Source organism: Gallus gallus, chromosome 13, assembly GCF_016699485.2.
Source record: "Gallus gallus isolate bGalGal1 chromosome 13, bGalGal1.mat.broiler.GRCg7b, whole genome shotgun sequence".
In the NCBI taxonomy this organism is placed as follows: domain Eukaryota; kingdom Metazoa; phylum Chordata; class Aves; order Galliformes; family Phasianidae; genus Gallus; species Gallus gallus.
The window spans coordinates 13,174,542-13,196,941 of NC_052544.1; the positions used below are offsets into that span (position 1 = coordinate 13,174,542).

The 22,400-nt window shown below is 47.8% G+C and overlaps 2 protein-coding genes across 41 annotated transcripts; one reads left to right on the plus strand and one right to left on the minus strand.

Moving 5' to 3' along the window:
- Positions 1-5,404: 5,404 nt before the first annotated feature.
- HNRNPH1 (heterogeneous nuclear ribonucleoprotein H1) lies at positions 5,405-21,598 on the plus strand. 39 transcript variants are annotated; one of them, XM_046900275.1, is made up of 16 exons: positions 5,405-5,474; positions 6,035-6,147; positions 6,638-12,531; positions 12,765-12,824; positions 13,815-13,952; positions 14,660-14,815; positions 15,007-15,150; positions 16,652-16,790; positions 17,798-17,976; positions 18,175-18,246; positions 18,320-18,459; positions 18,610-18,745; positions 18,904-18,987; positions 19,102-19,152; positions 20,178-20,270; positions 20,813-21,598. In XM_046900275.1, the coding sequence occupies exons 3-16, from the start codon at positions 12,495-12,497 to the stop codon at positions 20,935-20,937; spliced, it is 1,554 nt and encodes a 517-aa protein (XP_046756231.1). In that variant the 5' UTR covers positions 5,405-5,474; positions 6,035-6,147; positions 6,638-12,494; the 3' UTR covers positions 20,938-21,598. The 39 variants fall into 39 exon arrangements, with proteins under 39 accessions (XP_046756231.1, XP_040502750.1, XP_040502754.1 ...); XM_040646835.2 differs by lacking the exons at positions 5,405-5,474; positions 6,638-12,531 and adding exons at positions 5,883-5,960; positions 13,514-13,608; XM_025154797.3 differs by lacking the exons at positions 5,405-5,474; positions 6,638-12,531 and adding exons at positions 5,883-5,960; positions 13,514-13,608 and having other exon boundaries at positions 18,326-18,459.
- On the minus strand, positions 6,883-12,290 carry DCK2 (deoxycytidine kinase 2). 2 transcript variants are annotated; one of them, NM_001079500.2, is made up of 7 exons: positions 12,182-12,290; positions 11,180-11,295; positions 10,768-10,961; positions 10,411-10,558; positions 9,858-9,973; positions 8,290-8,389; positions 6,883-7,161 (listed from the first exon to the last, which is right to left on the minus strand). In NM_001079500.2, exons 1-7 carry the CDS (start codon positions 12,279-12,281, stop codon positions 7,138-7,140), a joined length of 798 nt encoding a protein of 265 aa, NP_001072968.1. In that variant the 5' UTR covers positions 12,282-12,290; the 3' UTR covers positions 6,883-7,137. The 2 variants fall into 2 exon arrangements, with proteins under 2 accessions (NP_001072968.1, XP_046756368.1); XM_046900412.1 differs by lacking the exons at positions 11,180-11,295; positions 12,182-12,290 and adding an exon at positions 11,514-11,627 and having other exon boundaries at positions 6,885-7,161.
- Positions 21,599-22,400: the final 802 nt, after the last annotated feature.

Here is a 22,400-nt window from a genome sequence, read left to right on the forward strand (position 1 = left end):
CTGTGCACAGTGGGGATGTGGAGGCACAGAGCTCTGCCCATGAGCAAAGCCACTGCCACCCCTGCAGGGATGGACATGTGCATGCACACTTGGATTCATGTGCATGTGCAGGAACTGAGGCCCCTGTAGGGCTTTCATGCTCCACTGAAGAAGTTCATAGCATGTTATCTTCAAAACCTCAAGGGTGCACACGCATTGTTTCCTATCAGACGTGTGACAGCTGTGCAGGATACATGCAAAGGGAGGTCTGCTGTACAGGACACAACAGAACCGCATGCAGTCCACAGCACCCAAATGCTGTGCCCAGGGCCAGGGGAGGCAGTGCAGCTGGCACCAGGAAGAACGACTTGTTACCAGGGGGAGTATCTCCTTGGGGTGCTGCACATGCAGTCCTGCTGAGCTGGGAAGGGGAAAGGGTGCAGCAGGTGTCCTGGTGTTGTGGCTGGCATGGCACTCAGGTTCCCATAGTACCAACATCCATAGCATGGGACGAGGGGAGGGAGGGAAGTAGGTCAGAGTGGGTGACAGTACCCAGACAAGGCTCAGGCTGATGAAGGAAAGGGGATGAAGGAGAGGAGAAAAGGAGAGGGGAAGGAGATAGCTGAAGAATGGAAAAAGGGAAACAAAGCTTTCATAGTTCGAACAGCTCATTTCTTTCCGAGACCAAGGCCAGCACCCAACTCCTGCCCATCTGACAACGAGCTGCGACGGAATTCAGATGCTAATTTGGAGCCGAGCTCCTCAATGGGTCTTTATTGCCACAGCTCCGGCTCCCGGCAGGCCGGCCAATGGAGGAAGCTGGGCAGCGGTACGGGGAACCTTCCCTTCCCAGTTCCCTCCCTCCCTTTCTCTCGTTCCCTCCCCCGATGCTGTTATCGGCTCATCTTGGTTGTACTTGTTTACATTCGAGGGCAAGGAAAAGGGAAGGAAGTCACACCGGAGCTGCGCAGCAGGAATAACCACTGTTGCGACCCGTTTTATGAGCAGGCGCTGCAGGGGCCGTAGCAGTGTGCATCAGAGCAAGGAGTGCTTTGCTCCGAGGAAACCGAGGAGTGCACGTGCACCAGCAGAAATCGAGAGGTTGGCACGGTGCTGGTGGAGATGGAGCGAGGGGAGGATGCAGTGTCGGTGCAGGGATGCAGGGAGGGGCTGCAGGGAGGTGTGGATGTTCCTGTGGACTGGGGAGGGCAGGCAAATACTGCCTGCAGCATAAGAACATTCCTAGATTAGATACCGTGGTAAAACCCAAGCAAAACCAAAGCTGTTTGCCACTTTGTGTATTATCAGTCAAGATAAGCGAGGCCAAGAAAATCCACATGTAAAGGTTAAAATTTGCCTAATCTTCACCACTTTTATACATCCCAGTAAGTAACTCTTCTCAGGCAGCACAAAGGATTCATCTTTTCCTGGTTAGGACAGAGCTGTAGCGTACATAAGGCAGGTGGGACCTAATGCAGCCTCTGAAGGAGGGCATGGACACATGCTGCAGTGGATTAGGGAAGATCATGGCTTGCTTCTGCCAGGTCTAAAACCAAGAGTAAAAGGTAGGTAAGAAGAGCAAAAGCAGAGCCAGCACTCAGGAAGATGCAGAGCACTCCTGGTCTGTGCATCAGCTGTATCACTTGGGCACTGCGTCACTCAACAGGAGAAAACAGTGACCCCACGCAGCCAGAGCAGTGTTACTGCATGCGACAGGAGGCGGGGATCACCAGGTCAGCAAACATGAAAACAGTGAACTCTGGTGGTCACTGTTCCTGGGCTAGGACAGGCTTCATCTCGTGACTCCACGTCACGGTCAGATTTATGGCTCATCGACTGCAGTGGGCTCCTCGTGGTTCCCCTGCCTCAGTGCTTGGCAGCCCTCCCTGCCTGTGTTCCTGGAAGCTGCTCCTTGTCTGTCATGATGCTCCCAGGAATAACGAGCTTGGCAAGAGCTGTGTGCTAGAACTGCACTGTTATCTGTCCTGCTACATAGATAATGCAGCAACACTCCCCCAGGAGCAGACTGGGGCACCCCCACTGTAAAGTATTTACAGATTTACAGCTCATTCTGCTTCTGGGAGGGAATAAAGAAATGAAGACAAGGCTAATTGCAGTGGATGCACATGGAGGCTTGCCCACTCCCCTCCTGGCAGGTGCAACGCCAAAGTGCCAAAGAGCTGCAAATGTTCTGCCTGAGCCCAGAAGCAGCCTTCCCAGAGACCAGCCTTTTTAGCTCACCCAGCACGGCCAGATGGCTTCTGGTTCAGAGCTGACTCATGCCCACCACACTCAGTCAGGCAAAGTATGCAGATAGCTGAGGTGTGCTGGGAGAAGACTCCTCTTGCTGCAGATGCATTCCCAGAGGATGTGATCACACAGGCAATTCTTCCACGTTGCCGGAGATGAAGGATGCTCTGAGCATAGGCTGTGAATAGCCTGGTGGTATAAAAGCAAGGGTAATAGTTTCAAACAGGACAGCAGCTACAGAGAAAAGGAAGGACTTGGTATCTGCCTCTATCTTCAGCAAAGTGTAGCAGCTTCTCAAATTGGTTTCTGGACAGACTTGACTCCTCAGTAAACCTGTTAAGGAAAACAGAAACATGAGCTCCTGCCCAGCCTCTGCTGCAGAGCACTGTATTTAGTGTAATGAATAAGGACAGAAGGGGTGAAAAAGGAAGAAAGGAAAGGTGAAGTGTAACCAAAAAGCTTCTGGGTTCGCCCAGAGCAAATGGGAGTTGGAGGCTGGATTAGCAAAGCAGTAAATTGAAAAAAATAGCAGATCATGAATGTGGCCATGTTATCTAATACAGCAGAACACACAGCATGCATATTTAATAGTATTGTTTAGCTTGTATTTATCACGGCTAGAGGCTGCTTCTAGTGCTATGGGTAGGGACAGAAAGGTTATAACTGAACTCTGGGGCTTCTGAGTCTCATGGGGAGAAACTGTTAGTAGTATGGGACTTCCATATATTCCCCATTTTCAGACCTCAAATGATACAGCAAGTCAGCTGTTAGCATTTGGTGAGAGATAATCAGGTTTACAGATTAACTGTTAGATCCTGAATTATACATGCTTATATGCAAACACAAGGAACATGCAACACGTCTAGACGACTGAGCTATGGCTGAGACATGAGGATTAATCTTACAGCAGAACAAATGGAAAACTTCTAGCTAAGAAAGAGGGAAACGTACAGACCGTACAGCAGTTGGATCATGATGAAGTTCTGTTGTCCTTTCAGAGCAGGTATTTTAGACTCTGATTGCTGGTGGTTTTTTTTCCCTTCTCTGAAATGGCAGACAACTGGTAACAGAATTATTGGTGATTACTTTTTGCACTGCAATAGTATCTCCAAACTTCAGTTGGGGATCAGCATCTGCATCGCTTCCAGACATGCAATGTATCTCCATTTGCTTAGATGCCTCTAAAACCCTTGAACCAGAGCTGTAGAGTTCCTCTACCATTTTCCTGCTCAGGAAAGAAACTTTAGAAACCTAATGAACAACAGTGTATGGCTAGTTCCAAGCAGAAATGTCCTGAGCAGGTAGCAAGCTTCAAATAAGAGCTTTACTTTAGGCCTTTGGTCTAACTTAATAGTTAACATTTCTGCCCAGCCTTGTGCATCTCTCTGCAGGTTGGACCAGAGTTCACACAGCCCTGTGTGAGTCTCTGCTCCCATCCCCATTCACCATGAACTTCAGTGGGGATGTCACATAGGGCCGTGTGACTATTGTACAGTTCATTTCTCCACTGGGTTTCTACCCAAGAGGCCCCCTCTTTGCCCATTTTCTACCAGATGGACTACAAGACCCAGCATTCTGATCTCCCTGTGCAGACTTGAACACAGCTTTATTTATCTTCTGTTAATGAAAGTGGGGAAATGAGAACAGCTCTTCTCTCCTGGGCTGCAGGTATACCTTTTGCAGGTATGGGCCAATGAAATTCTGAAGCTGAACAAAGCCGTTTTAGAGGAAAACAATTACCCAAAGCTGCAACTTGAGTTGCTGACAGAGACTGATGGACATGCAACAGCTCAACCATGCCTGCTGGAGGTGTAGGTGTCAGACGGCAAAAAACAAACCAACCAACACAACAAAACAGAGCCAGGTAAACAAGTAAACAGATGATGCTAGAGTCCTCCAAGAGATCATGGAAGCAAAAGCCAGAAGTCTGCACTTTCATTGCTTCAAGAAACCTAATAAAATCCCACATCAAATATTTCTAGCAAGATTTTTGTCCCGTCTCATGCTTTGCAAGTGCTCATATACCATGAGACTCTCCTTACTTGCGAAGGCACTTCTCAGGAGAAAAGGGCTGCTGCTGTTAGCAATACCTTCAGTCGGTAATTGCTTTCATTTTTCAAACACTACATATATGTTGGTTAATTATAACTCTTCTGATAGCTATTTTGATCTTTGCTTGCCTCTCTGCGTGTCTGCCTTTCTGCTGCTCACTGTCACGTTCTTCCTCTGGTAGTGGCTGTGTGTAACACCTTGTTGGATGCGTCAGCCCAGGCAGGCGTTTTGCCTGCACTTAATAGCAGTTACTTATTTACAAAGAAGTCGTATGACCTTTATTGTAACACTAGGAGAGTATGCGTGCAGCAGAACTGCTTCCCAGTGTAAACTCAGGAAGATTTCCATTTCCTAAGTGACCTCTAAAGAGAAAAGTCAGAAAGCGGACTTCAGTACGCATATGATCGAGGCAGCATTTGATAGACCAGGCTTTATTTATCACTGAAAACCAGAGTGCAAGAAACCAGACAGTGCAGCCCACCACAAAGCTATGCACCGCTGTGGATCGTGCTGTGTGCAGCAGAGAGCCAACCCCATTATTCAGATGCTGTAATGGAGACTAAAAAGGCCAGAGCAATAAAAGGATACTTAGTAAATGAAACTCAGTCTAAGTTTATTAATATTCATTAAAGGAGGACAAAAATGGCCGTCAGAAACGAAAACGTTTCGGTAGGGATTAGCACAGGGGCTCCCTGTACGTTGGCCGCTCAGTCAGGAAAGCTGTGAGGAGATGCCACACCTCCGCAGTCCTAAGGTCACCCCTTATCTGTCCCATCCCTTTGGCTCCTTCGCAGCTAGTCAAAGTTGTCCTAGAGACGCATTCTTTGTAACAATACTTTCGCTAAGAGCTCTTTGCAGCAATGCTGTACAGAAGGAACCGATCGGGCTAGGCGCGCTGCCGAGGGACCGCGGGCCCGGAGAAAACGGTCCGTGGCAGCGCAGGGGCGGCTGAAGGAGGGCTCCTCACGGCCTTTCCCGCCTCGCTCTGCCCTCCCCTCAGGGCAGCCCCCGCCTCACAACGCCCGCGGCCCGCAGCCCCTGGAGCGCCGCCCCGCTGCGGCCCGGAGGAGCGCCGTCTCTGCCCGTCTCGCTCCGTCGCTCGGGGGGCGGGGCCGGGCCCGCTGACGGCCGCAGTGCGCCGAGCCGCCACCGCTCCCCGCTCAGCGCCCGGAGCTGCGCGGTCGCATAGCGCCGTGAGTGAGGGCGCGGGGCGGGGTTTGTTGGTGCGAGGCGGGCGGCGGGGACAAAGCGGTCGCCATCTTAGGTCTGCGGTGGACAGCGGCGGCGGAACGGCTGCGCGGGGCTGAGCGCCCCCCGACTCTCCTGCTCTGTAAGCCGAAGCGTGGGACCGGGGTGCGCGTGCCGCCGCAGCCCCCAACCGCCGCGGGGGCCATTAAGAGATTATCCCCTACGCCTCTCTCCCCCTCCCCTCCATCTTCTCCCCCCTAGCGGCGAGCGGCGGGACGTGATTGGTCGGTTTTAATTTGTGGCTCTGCCATTGGCTGCCGGCCGGCGACGGGGTGGGGGCGGGCGGCGCGTGACGTCAGCGCGCAGCGCAGCGCGGCCGGCGGCTATTTATAGGCGCGGAACGGCGCTGCGCAGGAGCAGGCAGGCGGGTCGGGCCTGGGCAGGCCGGCAGTTTCATCGCGCCTCATCCCCGCGGGAATAGGGAAAAAGAGGTCGGAAAGTCGCGATCCGCCTTCGTCGAAGCCTCTTTTTGGCGTTCGCTAAGCTTTTGTCTCCGTCTGTGCAGCGCTCGAGCGCCCCCGTCGAGCTTTTGTCTTCTCTCGGGCCCTGTCTGGAAAGGCGCGGCCAAGATGGACCCCTGTCACACCGAGGAGACCGAGGGCGAGATCCCCGGCTTGGGTAAGGCCGCGCGGCGGCGGGTGGCGGCCGGGGACGGTGTCGCGTGAGGAGAAACCGGTGGGGGTGGGGCGGTGGGTGGGGGAGGGGCGATCCGGGGCCCTGGTGCCGTGCTGCTCCCCCCTCGTGTTGGCGCCTGCGGGCGGCGGGGCACGTACGGCGCTGAGGGCCCGGCCCGGCCGCGTGTGCCGCTCCCCCCTTCCTGCTTCCTCTTTCCCCCCTCCCTCCCCCGCGCCGCGTGCGTCGTGGCGGCCGTTGAGCTCTGGGTGGGGGGTACAGGTTGAGCCGTTCGGCTGGGCGGCTTTGGAACGAGGCGGGGGGGCGGGGGGCGGAGAGAGCATAGTGCCGCGGGCGGGCGGGCTGCTGCGCGTTTGTTGTCCTGCCGACGGCTCCCCCCGCTCCCTGCCGGCCTCGCGGGAAGAGTGGGGGAAGGGGAATTCCGTTCATGGGGGAGTTCGTAAATAAGGCACCCTTAAATGAGAGTTTGTTCCAGGTGTAATCCTTCTGACTGCAGTAATGCCTGACCTTAAGTAGTGTAAATCCCTTGAAAACAGCCATTTAATGATGCAGAAGTTGAAAGGAAAGGCTCTGGACGCCATAACAGTCTCGTCTTAAAATGGTGAACTATGCCAATAATTGCAAAACAACCCTGCCCCAGCGCCTGGTATCTGTATTTACCAGTTGTCAGCTGCTGATAACTGCTTAACTCCTCTGTGGTTGGAGCCAGTTACCAGCCCGTGTTATTTTAAAATCTTTATTAAAGAGTAGAGAATATACACAAAATGAAATACATTATCAAGGCACTCTGTATTTTTCTTTAAAATACACAGTAAAGGCTATCTAAAAAACCACAGCTCAGACAAACAAAAAGCTATTTTTCCGAGGTTTATAAGTTACACTGACAATACATCTAGTTTAGCTAGAATGTCGAAGACCACATGGCTGTTTGGTTTAACTTGAGCTCCAAGCATTTCATGCAAATCTTAATTCTTCTTAAGAAGTCAGGAAAGATTTGATCTGTGAAAACAAAGCATATATTTATCATGTTTTAAAAAGAAATGGCAGGACACCAGAAGTTTCCCCTTTTCTGAAGGAACAAAGGAGTTGTTACTGTATGGTCTCTAGTGCTGTTTTGCCTCTACATATAATTCATGATCTGAAATGCCTTTTACTATAATTAGTACTAGATAGACTTGAGTAACTTAAATAATTAATTAGAAAGATAGGGAAGGTAGCTGTACAGTATACTGTTTCATTAAAGAAAAATGGATAAGCCTTCATTAAGTAGCTCTTCCTTGGGAAGAAAGGGATTGTCTGAAAATTGAGCCAAAGCTCTGCTTTGTTTTCCATAGTGGAAAATGCAAATTCATAGCAAACACCATCATGTTACGTTGACTGAACATTATGCACCCAAGCATAGATTTAGATTTCAGATTTAAACATTAATCTTTAGCATTGATGATCAGAACAAGAGCAGAAAAATAGTTCCTAGGATTTCTTCTGCTGTGGACTGGGTACACAGTAGTTAGCTACAGCAGACTGCTTTAGAGCACTTATTCCCTGATCTTGTCTTTCCACAGAACTAGCAAACATCACTTTGTCTTGTGAACTCAGTGTTTCTTCTGACTGTTGCATTTCTCTTTTCTTACTTAGTGTCACATCATGCACTTAAAGCTGCATGTAATCTTTCTTTACATTTGTCAGACATGTTCTGCTGTCCATGAAGAGCCTTGATACTAGAATTTGAAGGAGCATAAGTAGCTCTGATCTCACTAGGAGTTTTCTAAAGGCATCACGGCTGGTATGAATTGGACGGTACCACTGTGTGAACTATTTAATGAATGGTATGGCAGTGCAGACTTCACAGGGAGCAGTCAGTCTGACTGGTCCAGCTGCTGTGCACTGTTTGTCCTCCACAACTGTCCCTTTTTAAAAATAATAGTTTTTCCCTTGAACTGCTTCAAGTAAGGAATTAAATGGTTTTGTGGAGGAAAACTACATCCATGTGATGAAGGGGGCCAATTGTAGAAGCCCCAGATTACTACTACATAATGCCTGTGTTCTGAATTTTTAAGGTAATATATTAAAATCATAAAATTCCATGACTTACAATTATTACTGTAGAAGAAGACATGTAATACTTACCTCATCAATCAGGTACTCCTGTTTAATTTTATCATTTTTAAAATCTTCATTAACATCCAAAACTAGAATGGGAATCTCTTTAAGGTTCTCAAAATCAACTCTGTTAAAAGATGAACATTGTTTTACAAATTAATTTATGTAAGTTTTACTTGCATAATGTTCTGATTGCTTTCCAAGACATCTCATTACCATGTACACTTGGGATGCTGATGACTTTGGTATAAAGCCCTAGTTCAAGTCTGTCGTTAATCACTCGTCATCAGTGCATCACTGTAGCATACATTTCACAGGTCTGGCCCTTTAGTGTCTCAGTTGTTGGTAGGGAGAGAAAAACATTCTTTATGCTTCTCTACCTCAATCTGTTTGCTGTGGAGACAACTATCAGGAACCCAATTTTTATAAAAGGGAATGAATGTTTCCTTCTGAAGTACCTCTTGCCCTGTGTGTCCCCCACCACCTTTGTAGTTAGCTGCTAATCCATTTACCAAGATGAAGTTTTAAAGCTCCCTTTGGTGGGAACGACATCTGTAACAGGTTATAAGACTGGTGTTGAAAACGGCTAGGAGACAAGCAAGACAGTTTCAGCTACAGGCTGTGCAACTAGATGTCACTTAAATCACTCTTCTTTTAAGAGAACTTGAAAAGTATCTCCAAAATGCAGTAAAGGGTGCTGAACAGCATTCTAACTTGCATTAAAAATACAGGAAATGTTTGCTCATGGGTTTGGAATGAGTACACAATGTAAATGTTATAATTCCACAACACTGTAATACGTTCTTCTCTCCTGAACTCTTGGGTCATCCTGCATGAATTACAGACTTAGTAAAAGCAGATGTGTCTGTTCAGTCTAACATACTTTTCCTGGAATTGTTTTGAATCTGTTAGTACACCATCTGGAAGTAGTTTTGTTTATTTCAGCTGAAAAGTCATGCTTGCCTACCAAGAATATCCTGAATGCTTTTATGATCTTTTTGTTGTTGCAGTGACATAATATGCTGATGTCATTTATTACTGCTGCAGTTAGTAATAAATGTTTAACCTCTTGCTTTGCATTCTGTAGAGTATTTCAGGTTCTTGTAGGAAAAACCTGAAGTTAGCGTTCACATCCAGCTAATTCCTATGTGAGGAAAGCTAGTAAATATATGACTCAGTGAGTCCAGGGGGGAAAAAGACACGCAGAGATAGCTTAGTCACTGGCATGTTTCCTTCATGTAAGAGACTGCCAAAAGCCTTTCTGATAACTGCTTATTTTGAAGCTAGGATTAATATTTAAACCTTGCTGAGACACAGTCATCCTAGTTTAAAGGTAATCAGGACTTTACCTTCCCTTACATTGGAAGTTGCTTAGTAAGGGAATAGCCACTGAGTCCAATTTCAACTGCCATATTCCTGTGTACTTCTAAATTTAAAGAATTGCTGGAGAAAAATCACAACTGCATAGCTTTTCAGTTGAAGATAATGCTTAAGTCATTCCAACTATGCCTGAGTGAAACTAGTTAGGTCTTAGTTCAACAGGTTATTTAAGCAATTTTGCCCACAGTAGTGGTCCAGGGGAAACAGGTTCCTACCTCATAGTTTTTTCATAAAGCCAGGTCTCATGTTTATAGTGGAGGTTTTCCAAATACTCGAGGTCAATTCCTTCCTCCTCTTTTCTTCCCCTCTTCTGTAGTCTTTCCATGCATTTCTGAAAAATTGCAAGCCTGAATGTTAACAATGTATTAAAGGCTAAATCAGCTAAACAGCAGTCATTAAATCAGAGCCATTGATGTGCAACATGAAAAATTATGAAGGTTACAAAAAGCATTAGACATCAGTGAACATTAATTTGAATGCTTGGAAGAGTTGAAAGTCAACAGTTCTTATTGAAAGATTTTCCTTCCCATACACTGTTGAAGTACAACTTCAAAATCAGCTTTGGATGCTTAGTGACTAGGAGATAATAGCAAAAACAGCATTTGCAGGCATCAGAGTAGCAGCTCAGAAAAGATGGTATGTTGAATTTGGTCTCTAAATCAAATCTGAGTTTACTACAGGCTTCTCATTCTTTTTGGAGAAGAAAAGGCTGGTTCAGTGTGTTAGTGTGTGCAGTCACTGCAGTATGTCATGAATACTTCAGTATACCTGAGGTGTGGTCCTTAGGTAGATGATGCCATCCAGTTCTATTTCAGATTGAAACTGATTTAAAAGCCATGAGTGCCAGTCCTGATAGATAGCCCACTCTGTTTCATTGATGTTTCCAGATTCAAACAGGTTAGAAGCAAACACATACCTGCAATGAAAGACACTACTTAAATACTTCCCATCAGAATCAGTACTGAGCATCAATGACATAGTTGTGTATCTGTATTGCCCCCAACATCATTGAACTCATGCCTGTTGGTTAAAACTGCTTCTTGCAGATGTTATTTAAAGTGTTGGAGCTGTTATCCAGCTCAGTGTTGAAACTTACTCTGAACTCTTGTTGCATTGGATCATTACCTGTCACTGTACACAGATCTCTCAAAAAATTGCACTGGATGTTCTGCTTCATGCAGCTTGGCTGAGATGGGTTTTAGCTGTGCCCTTACTCGGCTCAAGCAGGCGTAGGTCTGAAAAGTATAAGCCCATCTTGTAGGTTTATCATACAGCATTTGAAGTAGGTTTCCTCCACTCTTCTGAGATGTTGAAAGTTCCTGGGGAGAAGAGAGAAGACTTTCATAGGGCTTCATAGGGTTTTATTCCTTGCTTAACCTGAAGTCTAGTATGTCTCTTAAGGAAAGCACAGTGGGGATGACTGAATGGTCTTAGGAGGAAACAGCATCTCTACAGACTGAGTATAGGTGATTTTTGGCACAATTTCCTTGGCCAATGACTGCAGTTTTCCTCAGGCCCCCAGGTGCAGCGCACCCACCTTGCACTCATCCTCACTGGTCTGGATGTTGCACCACTTGGCGATGGGCTCAGGGATCACCTCCCACTCATCGCTGTGCTTCTCGAGCAGCCTGACGAGCGTAGACTTTCCAGCTGCTGCAAAAGATTCGTAAAATTCAGAGTGTGAGTGTGGACTGGGCTGTTCTAGCAGATAGGATAGCGGCAGCCGAGGTTTAAGAGGCTGCAGGCTGCGTTTGTGCAGTGCCTGGACATGCGGAGCTGCGTGTGTGTACGGGCCCTGCCTTTGCATCTCGGGAGGTGCTCGGAGCAGGGCCAGGCGCAGGCTGAGGGCCGCCCGCACCGTGCTCGAGTACCTTCTGAGAAAACGGTGCTAATCTGCAGCACCGGGGCTGGGTCCGGGCGATAAGGACGTAGCGGGGCCTTCGCGGGGCGGCCCGCGCCGCCATTTTAGGAGCAGGCAGTGCCGCATTGTTGGCGGGCTGGCGGGGGAGAGCGGGGCTGCTGCGCCTGCGCGGCGCTGGGGCCGGAGAGGGGGTGAGAGAAGGCCGCCGCGCATGCGCGATGCGGACGTCCAGCTGGCGGCGGCCGAACGTCGGTCTGCAGCGCCGCTTGCGGGCGGGTGCCGGGCTGCGGGCGGGAACTCCCGAGCGGAGTGTCAGGCGGGGGATCGCGGCTGCTTCCACGTGGATGCGGCCGCGCCAGGAGGAACCGCGTTCTGCTGCCCGGCGGTCGCCAAGGCGGCACGACTGGGGTGCATAACAGGGATGGGGTGTACCCGTCCCGGACGGGCGGCGGCTGGGGATGGTGGAATGCCGTGCCTCCACCTCTGGTGGTGCCGCCGCTTCCGAATAGTGCAGGGAGGGAGCGGGGCTCACCCGCCGGGGCCGGTGCGTCGCAGCACGGCTCCTTCAGAGCAGTCCGTCTCCTTGCCCCCTTCCCCCCGCCGTTCTGCGCCGTAGGGATGGGCAAAAGGCGCTCCCACCCAAACGTCCCCTCGGCAGCCTCGGCCCGCCCCGCTCACCGATATTGCCCTCGATGGAGATCTTCCTGAGGCGCTTCTGGAAGCTGGAGTCCAGGTCGGCGGCGGGGCCGCGGCAGCGCCTCTTGGCGGGAGCGGACATGGCGGGAGCACGGCGCTGCGGCTGCTGCCCGCTTTAAGGCTCCCGCCGAGCGCTGGGCGGGCACTCCCCGCGCAGCCGCGGCCGCTCCCCTGAGCGCCCCCTCCCCCTTTCTTTTCCCGCTCTGATTTGCATCAGCCTTAGCGAGTTCCCCGCGGCGGTGGTTACATACCAGGTGTTCGCCCCCTCCTCCCCACACCCTCCACCGGTGCCGGCATGCCCGGGGCTTTTCCGCGCGGTTACCCCGGGTTGGGTTCTGCGGGCGCTCGGTCGGAACGCGGCACGTTCGTTCCGTGTGAAGGGTGTGGGTGCTCAGGCAGCGCTGCTGCAGTTAACGCCGGTCACTCTGCTGTCTCCAGCAGTGAGATGCAGGGTGAAACGTAGCTAGGGCCAGTGTGTTTGGAGGAGATGGGAGGGATTAATATTTTCCTTTATATTAATTGTGACCCATGTCTCTTCTTTCCCCATCTCCTACAAACACACCAGGCTTCAGTGACCGAAGCGAGCAGATTGTTTCACGTGGTGTAGCCTCAGCCTTTGAAGCTGGTAAGTGCCAGTTCCCGCACGCCTCCGCTCGGTCAGAGCTCTCCACACGCCGTGTCGGAGCGGGTCGGATGGCGGCGGTGCGGCCCGGCGGGAGGCCGGGGGGAAGCGGCCTGCGGGGCATGCGCAGTGTGGAGAGCGGCGCTCAGAGGCGCGTGCGCGCAGGCCCGGCCCGCGCTGTGCGCGGGAGTGAGCGCCTTGGCTTTGTTCAGCGCAGTAGGCAGGGGACGCATGCGCACACACCGTGGGGGAGGGGGGAAGGGAGGCGGGAGGGGGAGCGTAGATTAGCGAGGACGCATGCGCAACTTGGCGGGAGCGGCGCGGGGAACGTCTGCGTAGGGGGTTTGTGTCCCGGGGCGGCCGAGCGTGGTGGCGCTACAGAGCATGCGCAGGCGGGCCCTGCAGGGGGGGGAGAGAGGCTCCCCGGTTGGCCGCGCGGGGCGCGTGCGCGCCGCCCCAGCCACGCCGAGGTCGCAGTGAGCGGCGCAGCCCGCTGTCGGTGGCCGCACGCCGCCCTCCCGCCGAGCTCCGGGCCCCGAGCCGGAAAAGAGTGCGGTGAGCCTCGGCTGGCGCTGCCGGTCGTCGGGCCCGCCCGGGCGGTGCGTGGGGTCGGGGTTCTTTGTGCGGCGGAAGGCCCGGCCCAGCGGAAGCGGGAGTACCCGCCGCCATTTCCTAGCGCGCTCTCGCCACAGGCTCGCCCGCTTGCTGCCGCCTGACTGGGACTAGGCGCTCTCCGGACAGCGGATCAGGCTCGGAGCCCTAGAACCACCGCGGAGCCCCACCATGTGTGCGTGCGGGGATGGGGGCTGGGCGCGGGCAGGGGGGCGGCTGCGCCGGGCGGGAGCGGCTCTGTGTGTGTGAGGCGGGCAGTGGTCCGAGGTAGAGGAGGCTCGGGTGGGAGGGCCGGGCCGGGGGTCCGCCGGGCGCTCTGAGGGGTGCGGGTGGTGGCCACGCTTGGCGGGGGCTCAAAGGGACTGCTTTGGTCTTCTGCAGCCACCACCGAGACCGAGGCGGAGCCAAATCTGACCTCCAATGTGATGCTGAACACCGAGAGCAGCGAGGGATACGTGGTGAAAGTGAGGGGACTGCCCTGGTCCTGCTCCACCGAGGAGGTGCAGAGGTTTTTCTCTGGTAAGTAGAAGTGAGGGAATAGGGGTTTAGGGGGCTGGGATTCTTCGGGGTTTCTCCTGGAATGCTGCAGCTGGTGGTTGAAGGAAGTTCAGGGTGCTTCAGTAGTCAGCAAAGCTTGTGAAGCAAGTGCCCCAGCTAGGATGCAGTGTAGAAAGCCTCACTTCTCAAGCTGGACAATTGTAGCTAAGGGCTAATTGTAGCTGACACACCTACAACTTTTTTGAGCCACCGGGGCAGAGGATCTTCTGCTTGAATGAAAATTCCTTATTTCAAGCTTAAAGTAGTTCTTGTTACTGTTGTAATTGGCTATTTCAGGAATTCGATGCATTAGATCTGGTCCTGACTTAGTTCATTATGGTCCACTTGATTGTTAGTACTTATCTCAATTTATGCTGACAAGAAAGCCTGTCAGCTGTGATCAAAGGCATATTTAACTTGACTCGAGGCAGCAAAACATTTTTCTAAAAAAAAAAAAAAAGACTATTTCGAATGGATCCATAATGTTTAGTCCTTTAGTCCTGAGCAGAAGGATAAGTTGATTTTAGCTGAGCCCTTAATTAAAAATGGCCTATTTGAACAAGAACGCTATTATCTCTGTCTTATACAATTTCATTTATTTTTTTTCCTTTTAGAGTATCTGAAGCTTTTAAAGCTACCACCTTCCTCTAACAACTAAACTAATGGAGCTTCTTGTATCTGTTTTTCAGACTGCAAAATTCTGAATGGAGCTTTGGGTATCCGTTTCATCTACACGAGGGAGGGCAGACCAAGTGGAGAAGCATTTGCTGAACTTGAATCAGAAGAGGATGTGAAATTGGCATTGAAAAAAGACAGAGAAACAATGGGACACAGATACGTTGAAGGTTTGATTTGGTCTAGTAACTGACTAGATGTATTTGTATTTGGTGGGTTTTGGTAATTTGTTCTGTCTCTAAAATGCATGTGGAAGGACAAATGGACTTCTGTTGTATCATAAGTTGATTAGTTTCAAGGCAGATGGCTTTAAAAAGAGCTGAGCGTTCCTCAATGCATTAATTCTAAGTGCCTTTTACAGTTTTCAAGTCAAACAACGTTGAAATGGATTGGGTTCTGAAGCATACTGGTCCCAACAGCCCTGATACGGCTAATGATGGTTTTGTACGTCTTAGAGGACTCCCATTTGGCTGTAGTAAAGAAGAAATTGTACAGTTTTTTTCAGGTATGTGGGGTAAAAGTACTAGCTGTAGCAGTAATGGTTAATGCTAAAAGGAGGAAAACAACTAACAAAGCCAGCAACCAAAAAAGAAACAACCCCCAAAACAAAAATGCACTCCTGGCTGCCCAGTAATACTTCCAGCAGTATGCTGATCTGTATTAAAAACAAACTAATTATCTGGACTCATGAGAATTTCTTAGGTATTTATTTTACTAAATAACTCATGAATCTTCCAAAAGCTGTCCTAACTCAGGTGTGGTGCACACTGTTCCAAGGAAGGATAGCAGGAAACATTTTGCTTTCTAAATCACAAATGAACAGTTCAAGTGGAAGGATGTTTCCTCAGCCTAAGCTAGTTCACATGGCTAGTTCTGACTTCTGTGAAGGATATAAGAAAGGCAGTGCATCATGTCAGTGATTTCTTAAAAAATTACGGATTTACTACTGAAAAATACCCCAGGTAAAAACAAACAGCACCAAACAGCAAAGCCATCCTGCTGCACTGTGCCGAAGTACACGTTTCCCGTTCCCATCCCACTTCCCCTTGGTGTTGAATAGCTTAATCGTTTTTGATGGAGAGAGAATGTCTTGTTGACTTTAATTCTCACTTTCTTGCAGCTGTTGTGTATATTTTCTTATTTTCTTAGCAATGGGGATGCCGTTGTAAATGCTAAGGATGAAATCTGTTCACCTATTTATGATCAAATGTGTCAGCATTTTTGGAGTAGTAACTATCTAACTGTAAATGTTACAAGTGGCTAGACTGTGTTACTAGCAGCCTTTAGATGACTCACCCTATTGTTTTTTTTTTAAAGTATTCAAAATACTTCTTTGAGTTCAGAAGGCTTTACTGTATTCTGAATTAGTAATGCATTTTGCAAACGAGCAGTTCCAAAGTGTGTACATTTTAACTTGACTTTGCTATGGTTAAATTATTTAATCTTTAAAGACTGTTAAATGTGCTTAGTATATAAAGTGTGCCTCTTCTGTTCTTTAGCTTTGAAATACTTTTGAAATTCATGATTTTTCTTAATTAAGCACTTCTCTAGATATAAAAATACTGAAAGTTTAACATTTGCGTGATTATTTTACTTGACTGAGCTCTAGTAAAAATACTTGTTATGTGAAGTTGTTTACCTTGATGTGTTTGAATCTGTTACATTGAAAAGTTCATCTTATAATCAAATACTTTCACAGAGTTGAAAAGATTTTTGAACTGTAACCTTCTTAATGCACCCTGCCTTAGATGCCTTTTCTGAGGAGTTATCTTTGACACTCAGAACTTGTCTGTGCTCTGCAGGGTGGATTAAGAACATGAACAGAATGGTATGTGATGATACATTTCTTCTGTTTACGTGCTTTTTCCTCTGGTGTTCTAGAATCAACATACCATTCATTTACAAATACTAAACTTCTGGTGTATTTAAAGCTATAAGAAAACTCATGACTGGGCTTGTGATGTTAATATTGCCCCCTACTGGGGTTATTTGTCCTTGGGTTGAAGGGTTGGAAATCGTGCCAAATGGGATAACATTGCCGGTGGACTTCCAGGGGAGGAGTACGGGGGAGGCCTTCGTGCAGTTTGCTTCACAGGAAATAGCTGAAAAGGCTCTAAAGAAACACAAGGAAAGAATAGGGCACAGGTGGGGATGGATGGTTGGTTGGATATGTCGCTTTTCTTATGGTAACCAATTAAATCCATATTCTCTCTTCTGAAAATGTTCATGTCCAAACAAATACAGAATTCTGGTCTCTAACTTGGTCATCAGTTAAAGGCACTAACTTATGTGCAGCATGGCACAGGCTGTCTGCATTGACTGAAAACATAAAATTGGGCTTAGCTTGCGTGCTTTGAAAACGTGCTCATTCTGGAGGTGTGCAAAACCAATAGCTTGAAAGTGGCAAAGTTGAGAGACTATGGCTTTAACTTCTCAAATAGCACCAATTATGCCTTTAGCTCTAAAGTCATGCACAGTACTCTCATTACCATAAGAAAATGTGATAATTTCTAAACTTGTTTTATAAATTGAAATGTAACGAATTTTCTTACTGTATTAATCTTCCATGTGATAAGCATAGCTTTCAAGAAATTGTCACAAAGGGTTTTTATTCTATTTTACTTGTGACTATTTTTCATTGAAGCATGCACTTCTTGCCTATGCTGAATCACTGAAGCATAGGCTGGGTTCATTAGCACATGCAGAGCTTCTTGTAGCATCCTGATGGGTTAAAATCCTGGTGGAGATCAGGTTTTTAACCCTCTGCTTGTATTGCCACATGAGCAAACAGTGCTGAGTTGAGTGGACGTCGGTCCCTCCTATCTTTTCTTGACTAACACTTTAAATTTGGGGGAGGGGGTGGGGATTCAGTCTTGCTCCCCCACCCTTAAGGGTGGGATACTGTGAGGTATGAGGAGCATGTAAACCCTTCAGTAATTGTAATTTCTTGAAAATACACTGATTTAAGAGTAACGTAGGGTATTTTTTTATTTTTAGTAGTATGTCATTGCCTGTATAATGTAAAGAAACCTGGCTTAAAATACGCTGCCAGTTTCAAGGCTCTGACTGAATGTCTTGCTTTATTGTGAAATTGTAAGGTCTTCTGTGGAAGGAATTAGAGACTGACTACCTCCTGTGGAAACAATTTTTAGGTACATTGAGATCTTCAAGAGTAGCCGAGCAGAGGTGCGCACTCACTACGACCCTCCACGCAAGCTGATGGCGATGCAGAGGCCAGGTCCTTACGACAGGCCTGGTCTTACCCGCGGATATAACAGTCTTGGTAGAGGAAGTGGCTTGGAGAGGATGAGGCGCGGTGCTTACGGAGGAGGTGAGTATGTGCAGCCCAGAGCGAGCTGCTCGTCCGGGAAGCAGCAGCGCTTGGAGCTGGCGGTCTGGTTTGTATAACGTGTCTGGCTTTACTTCTTTCGGAAGGAATAGAACTTCCTGGTACTGTTGTGTGCAGCGTGTTTGTGGACGTTGGACATTCCTGCAGTTGAAATGATCATGTTGTCCTATCTACTTACAGGTTATGGAGGTTATGATGACTACAATGGGTATAACGATGGCTATGGTTTTGGTTCTGATAGATTTGGGAGAGGTAAGCTATCTCTAATAGGAATTGTAACTACCCTTCAATACATATAGAACAGAAACTTAAATACATCTGAAAGACCTAGAATGGACTCTCTTCTCTGCAGGAATGTCGGACCACAGATACGGCGACGGGACGTCCACCTTCCAGAGCACGACTGGCCACTGTGTCCACATGAGAGGTCTGCCCTACAGAGCGACAGAGAACGACATCTATAACGTGAGTTCCAGATCTGCTGTTCTCTTAAATACTGAGGGTGCTGCAAGTGGTAACTGTGCTGCTGTTCAGCAAGTGTTCCTACATAGAGAATGACCTGCTGTAAAACCAAGCTGCTATATTGGTGCATTGTAATCTCTATTTTGTATATAGTTCTTCTCACCTTTGAACCCTGTAAGAGTACACATTGAAATCGGACCAGATGGCAGAGTGACTGGAGAGGCAGATGTTGAATTTGCTACTCACGAGGATGCGGTGGCCGCTATGTCCAAAGACAAAGCAAACATGCGTAAGTGTAACTGTTGTGAATACGCAGCTTTAGGAAAGGCATAGCACTGCTCTGTGCTGTATCTGTTTACTTGGAAGTGGGATGCCAGGCATTCTGTTTCAGCCTTTCTTGCAGTGAGACTGTGAATTTGATGTGAAGTGCGCTCTCTTTTCTTTCAGAACACAGATATGTAGAACTCTTCTTGAACTCAACAGCAGGAGGAACTGGTGGTGCCTATGGCAGTCAGATGATGGGAGCAATGGGTATGTGTAAACAGTCTGACTGTCCTTCTTAAATAAGAGGTTAATGTTTGATGAAGCTGACTAATTTTGCTCAGCTTAAAAACTGAAATACAGCATTTTATCTTAATCACACAGTCAAGGAATCTGAAGGGGTGGTTCAAGATTGGAACACTAGCACGTTGGCAGGTATGTAAACCTTCAGAGTATTCCTGTTTAACAATTAATAGGTTGAATGAACTGATGCTAAGTGTAGGTGTGTATGGTGGGATGAGTGGCTCCTAGCAGTGTGGTGGTGTGGAAGTGTAGTGAGATGCCTCTCCTTTTTATGCTACTGCCCCTTCCTTTTTGGAAACGAGAATGTAGGTTGGTGATGAAAGGTGTATCTGTCCTGTGTGCTCTGCCACTCAAGCTTGGTTTTGGTGGCGTGGGAATGTGTTTCAAATTCAGGGCACGTGTTTGAATTGCTCTACTGAACTCCAGCATTGTCTCAAAAACTTAAAATGTGCATTTGTAAGACAAGTCTTCAGTGATACTCTGTTGCTCTAAAGCACATACACCTTTCTTTATGCCTTGCTTGTGTGGTTTCTTAGACCTTAACATAGTGGGTGGTATTTTGGGACTGCTTTGAAGGGGGGAAGCTGGGTATCTGTATGGATACAGTGTTGTGTCTGTAGTGTTTTAATCACAAAAAGCTTAAAAAGTAATGCTGATATCTTAACTGTGGGGAATGTTCTGTATGAGTACATATAGACAAGAAGTAGGTGAAGAGCAGTGTTCAGTAAGCTTAAGGAGAGATCTTCTGTCAGGATTGTAGACAAAAATAACTCCAAGTTCTGTGTCAAGAGTGTCCCCCCAAGGGCAGATGTTACTGACAGCAGGCTGTAAAGTCACTTACACCTCCATTCTCAGGATGTGCATTAGGTAACAGATCTGTCCCACAATATGGAGTGCAATTATGCAGGTGAGGCAACGGAAGCTGCAAGAGTAAACCCTCTCGTTGTGCTTGAAATCAGCAAATACTTGCCATACTTCTTAGAAGTTTCTGTTGCTGCTTGATTATAGGAATACTTGTTCAAACTCAGTTGTTTAAGCTTGATACATTACCTATTTAGGAGGAAGGTGAATGAGCTACTTTCCAGAGTATGGTGGGACTGTTGATAACATGCAGACTTTTAGACAGCTTTGTAATGTTTGTATCCCTCCCCTGAAAGGAAGCCAATCCAGTTATGGTGGCCCAGCTAACCAGCAGCTGAGTGGGGGTTACGGAGGCGGATATGGTGGTCAGAGCAGCATGAGTGGATACGGTAAGGCCGTCTGTTCGCTGCCTTTGTGGGACTGCAGCCAGCTCCAACATGAGGTCCTGCTTGTTGGTGTTGAAGGGCAACTGTATAGAGGGGGCTGCACAATGCCCAGAGTGAGTTAGAACAAGAGGGAGATAAATTGAAAATGGGAATCTATTGCTAGGGAGAAGCTTGCTAAATCATTGTTCTGAAGTGGATAGGGAATGCCAGTCTCCAGAGTTCTCTTGATCACTTCTTAACTTCCACTGTGGGTACTGGAGGCTGGCCTGGTACAAATGCACCAGAATGAATTGGTGGGGAGGGGAGTATGTGGGGGGAATGGGTACTCTCCATAGGAGGGTAACAGAAAATGCTGAGGCCTTTGGAAAGGGGGGAGGGCAATTGTTGGCTCACAGAGCAAGCCAGTCCGATTTTGGATATGGAGCTTTGGCCCGCAGTTCTCAGTATTGGGCAGAGGAGGTGGTGTTACAGTGAGATGCGTGAGAGCTGATGGCTGCAGCTGACATCCGTGTGTTTGGTAATGTGCTGTTTGATTTCCACCCCAGACCCAGGGAGTCAGGGCGCCATGAACAGCAGTTACTACAGCAGCGGGAACCGCGCGTCCATGGGAGTGAACGGCATGGGCGGGATGTCGAACATGTCCAACATGAGTGGTGGCTGGGGAATGTAACCAATGGCTGACTTTTGGTCAAATCTTTTTTAAAAAACAAAAAAACAAAAAACTAAGTTTAACAGTTTTGCAATACAAGCTTGTGATTTATGCTTTACTGTAAGTGAAATCAGGATTGTTATTTTAAACCTTTCAGGTTCAGTATTTTTGAACATACAGAATGAACTTTCATCTAGGATGTAATAACCCAGTTGAGCAAAGACTATAACTGTTAAACAACTCGGAGCGTTTCTCAAGCTAGTTTTGTTGTAGGAGTGTATTTAAGCAGTAAGCGTATTTAGGTTAAAGCTGTTTGAATTATGTTAAATGTTGCTCTTATACCATATTACATCTGACACTGTTTTGAATACATGTTGAAAAAAACATGCTTTTTTGTAAAGAACCAATATAGGAGCTGTGTCTGAAATTCCAAGTGAACATTTGGCATGTTAGTTCTAGTTTATTTCTTTTAATACCCTGTAAGGCACGCTAAAGCTTTTTTTTTTTAAGTTAATGGGGGAAACGTGTTGAGACGCAATACGGCTACTTTAGGATTTCGGTCTTGGTGTTCGTATACAATTCTGAGGCCTTGATTTAATCTTTCATTGTATTGTGATTTCCTTTTTAGGTGTATTGCGCTAAGTGAAACTTGTTAAATAAATCTTCCTTTTAAAAACTGGAACTCATTTCTTCTTGAACTTCTGCATCTAGCTGTAGCACAGAAGTTGAGATGTGACAATGCTTCTTTGTAGTCAATAATCATGCTACGCTGTGTCTGCCACGAGTTACTGTGACTTTCTGGCTGGAGGAGCGTGGAAGCTGTCTGGCCTTGTGGGATGTTAAAGTGACAATTGTCTCTCAGCCGAAAGCAGAGTTAGCAAAGGAAGGTGCTTCCTGTTGGTGTGGGGGTTACAAATGGTGTTAATTCAAAATGCCGCAGGGCTGCAGTGTGACAGAGCCTGATGTTAGCTGCCTAACCTGGTTGTGAAGTTGCAAATGAGGGCTGGGGGATAATTCTGTACGTAGCTACAGGCATCAATGCTTTGGAGCCAAAGTGCTGGATCAATGGACTTTGCAGCTTAGTGCAGCCATATTTCAATAAATTCAATTTGTCAAACACCATGCTTAAAGATGTGCTTTTATAAACAGTTTAAGCCTAGGGACAGCTGAAGCGGTAGGGCAGCTGTTTCTGTGCATTTACCATGGAGAATTTGTCCCTTTCTAATGAAATTTCTTACCTGTAGTTGAAGGGGGAACGGCTGTGGGGTGTCTTTCTACAATAGTAGAAATGCAGCAGTAAATTCAAAAAGATTTAAAGCCAACTTTGTCTCTGTCCTATAGAAAACTGTTTCTGCTGCCACCAGGCTGCTGCTAGAGCCATCCTGCAGTAATGGATCTTTGGTTTTGGGGTTGGATTTGTCCAGTACTGTGTGTGCCCAAACCACACTGCCTCAGCAGCGAGCACAAGCCTTAGACTTCTGGAC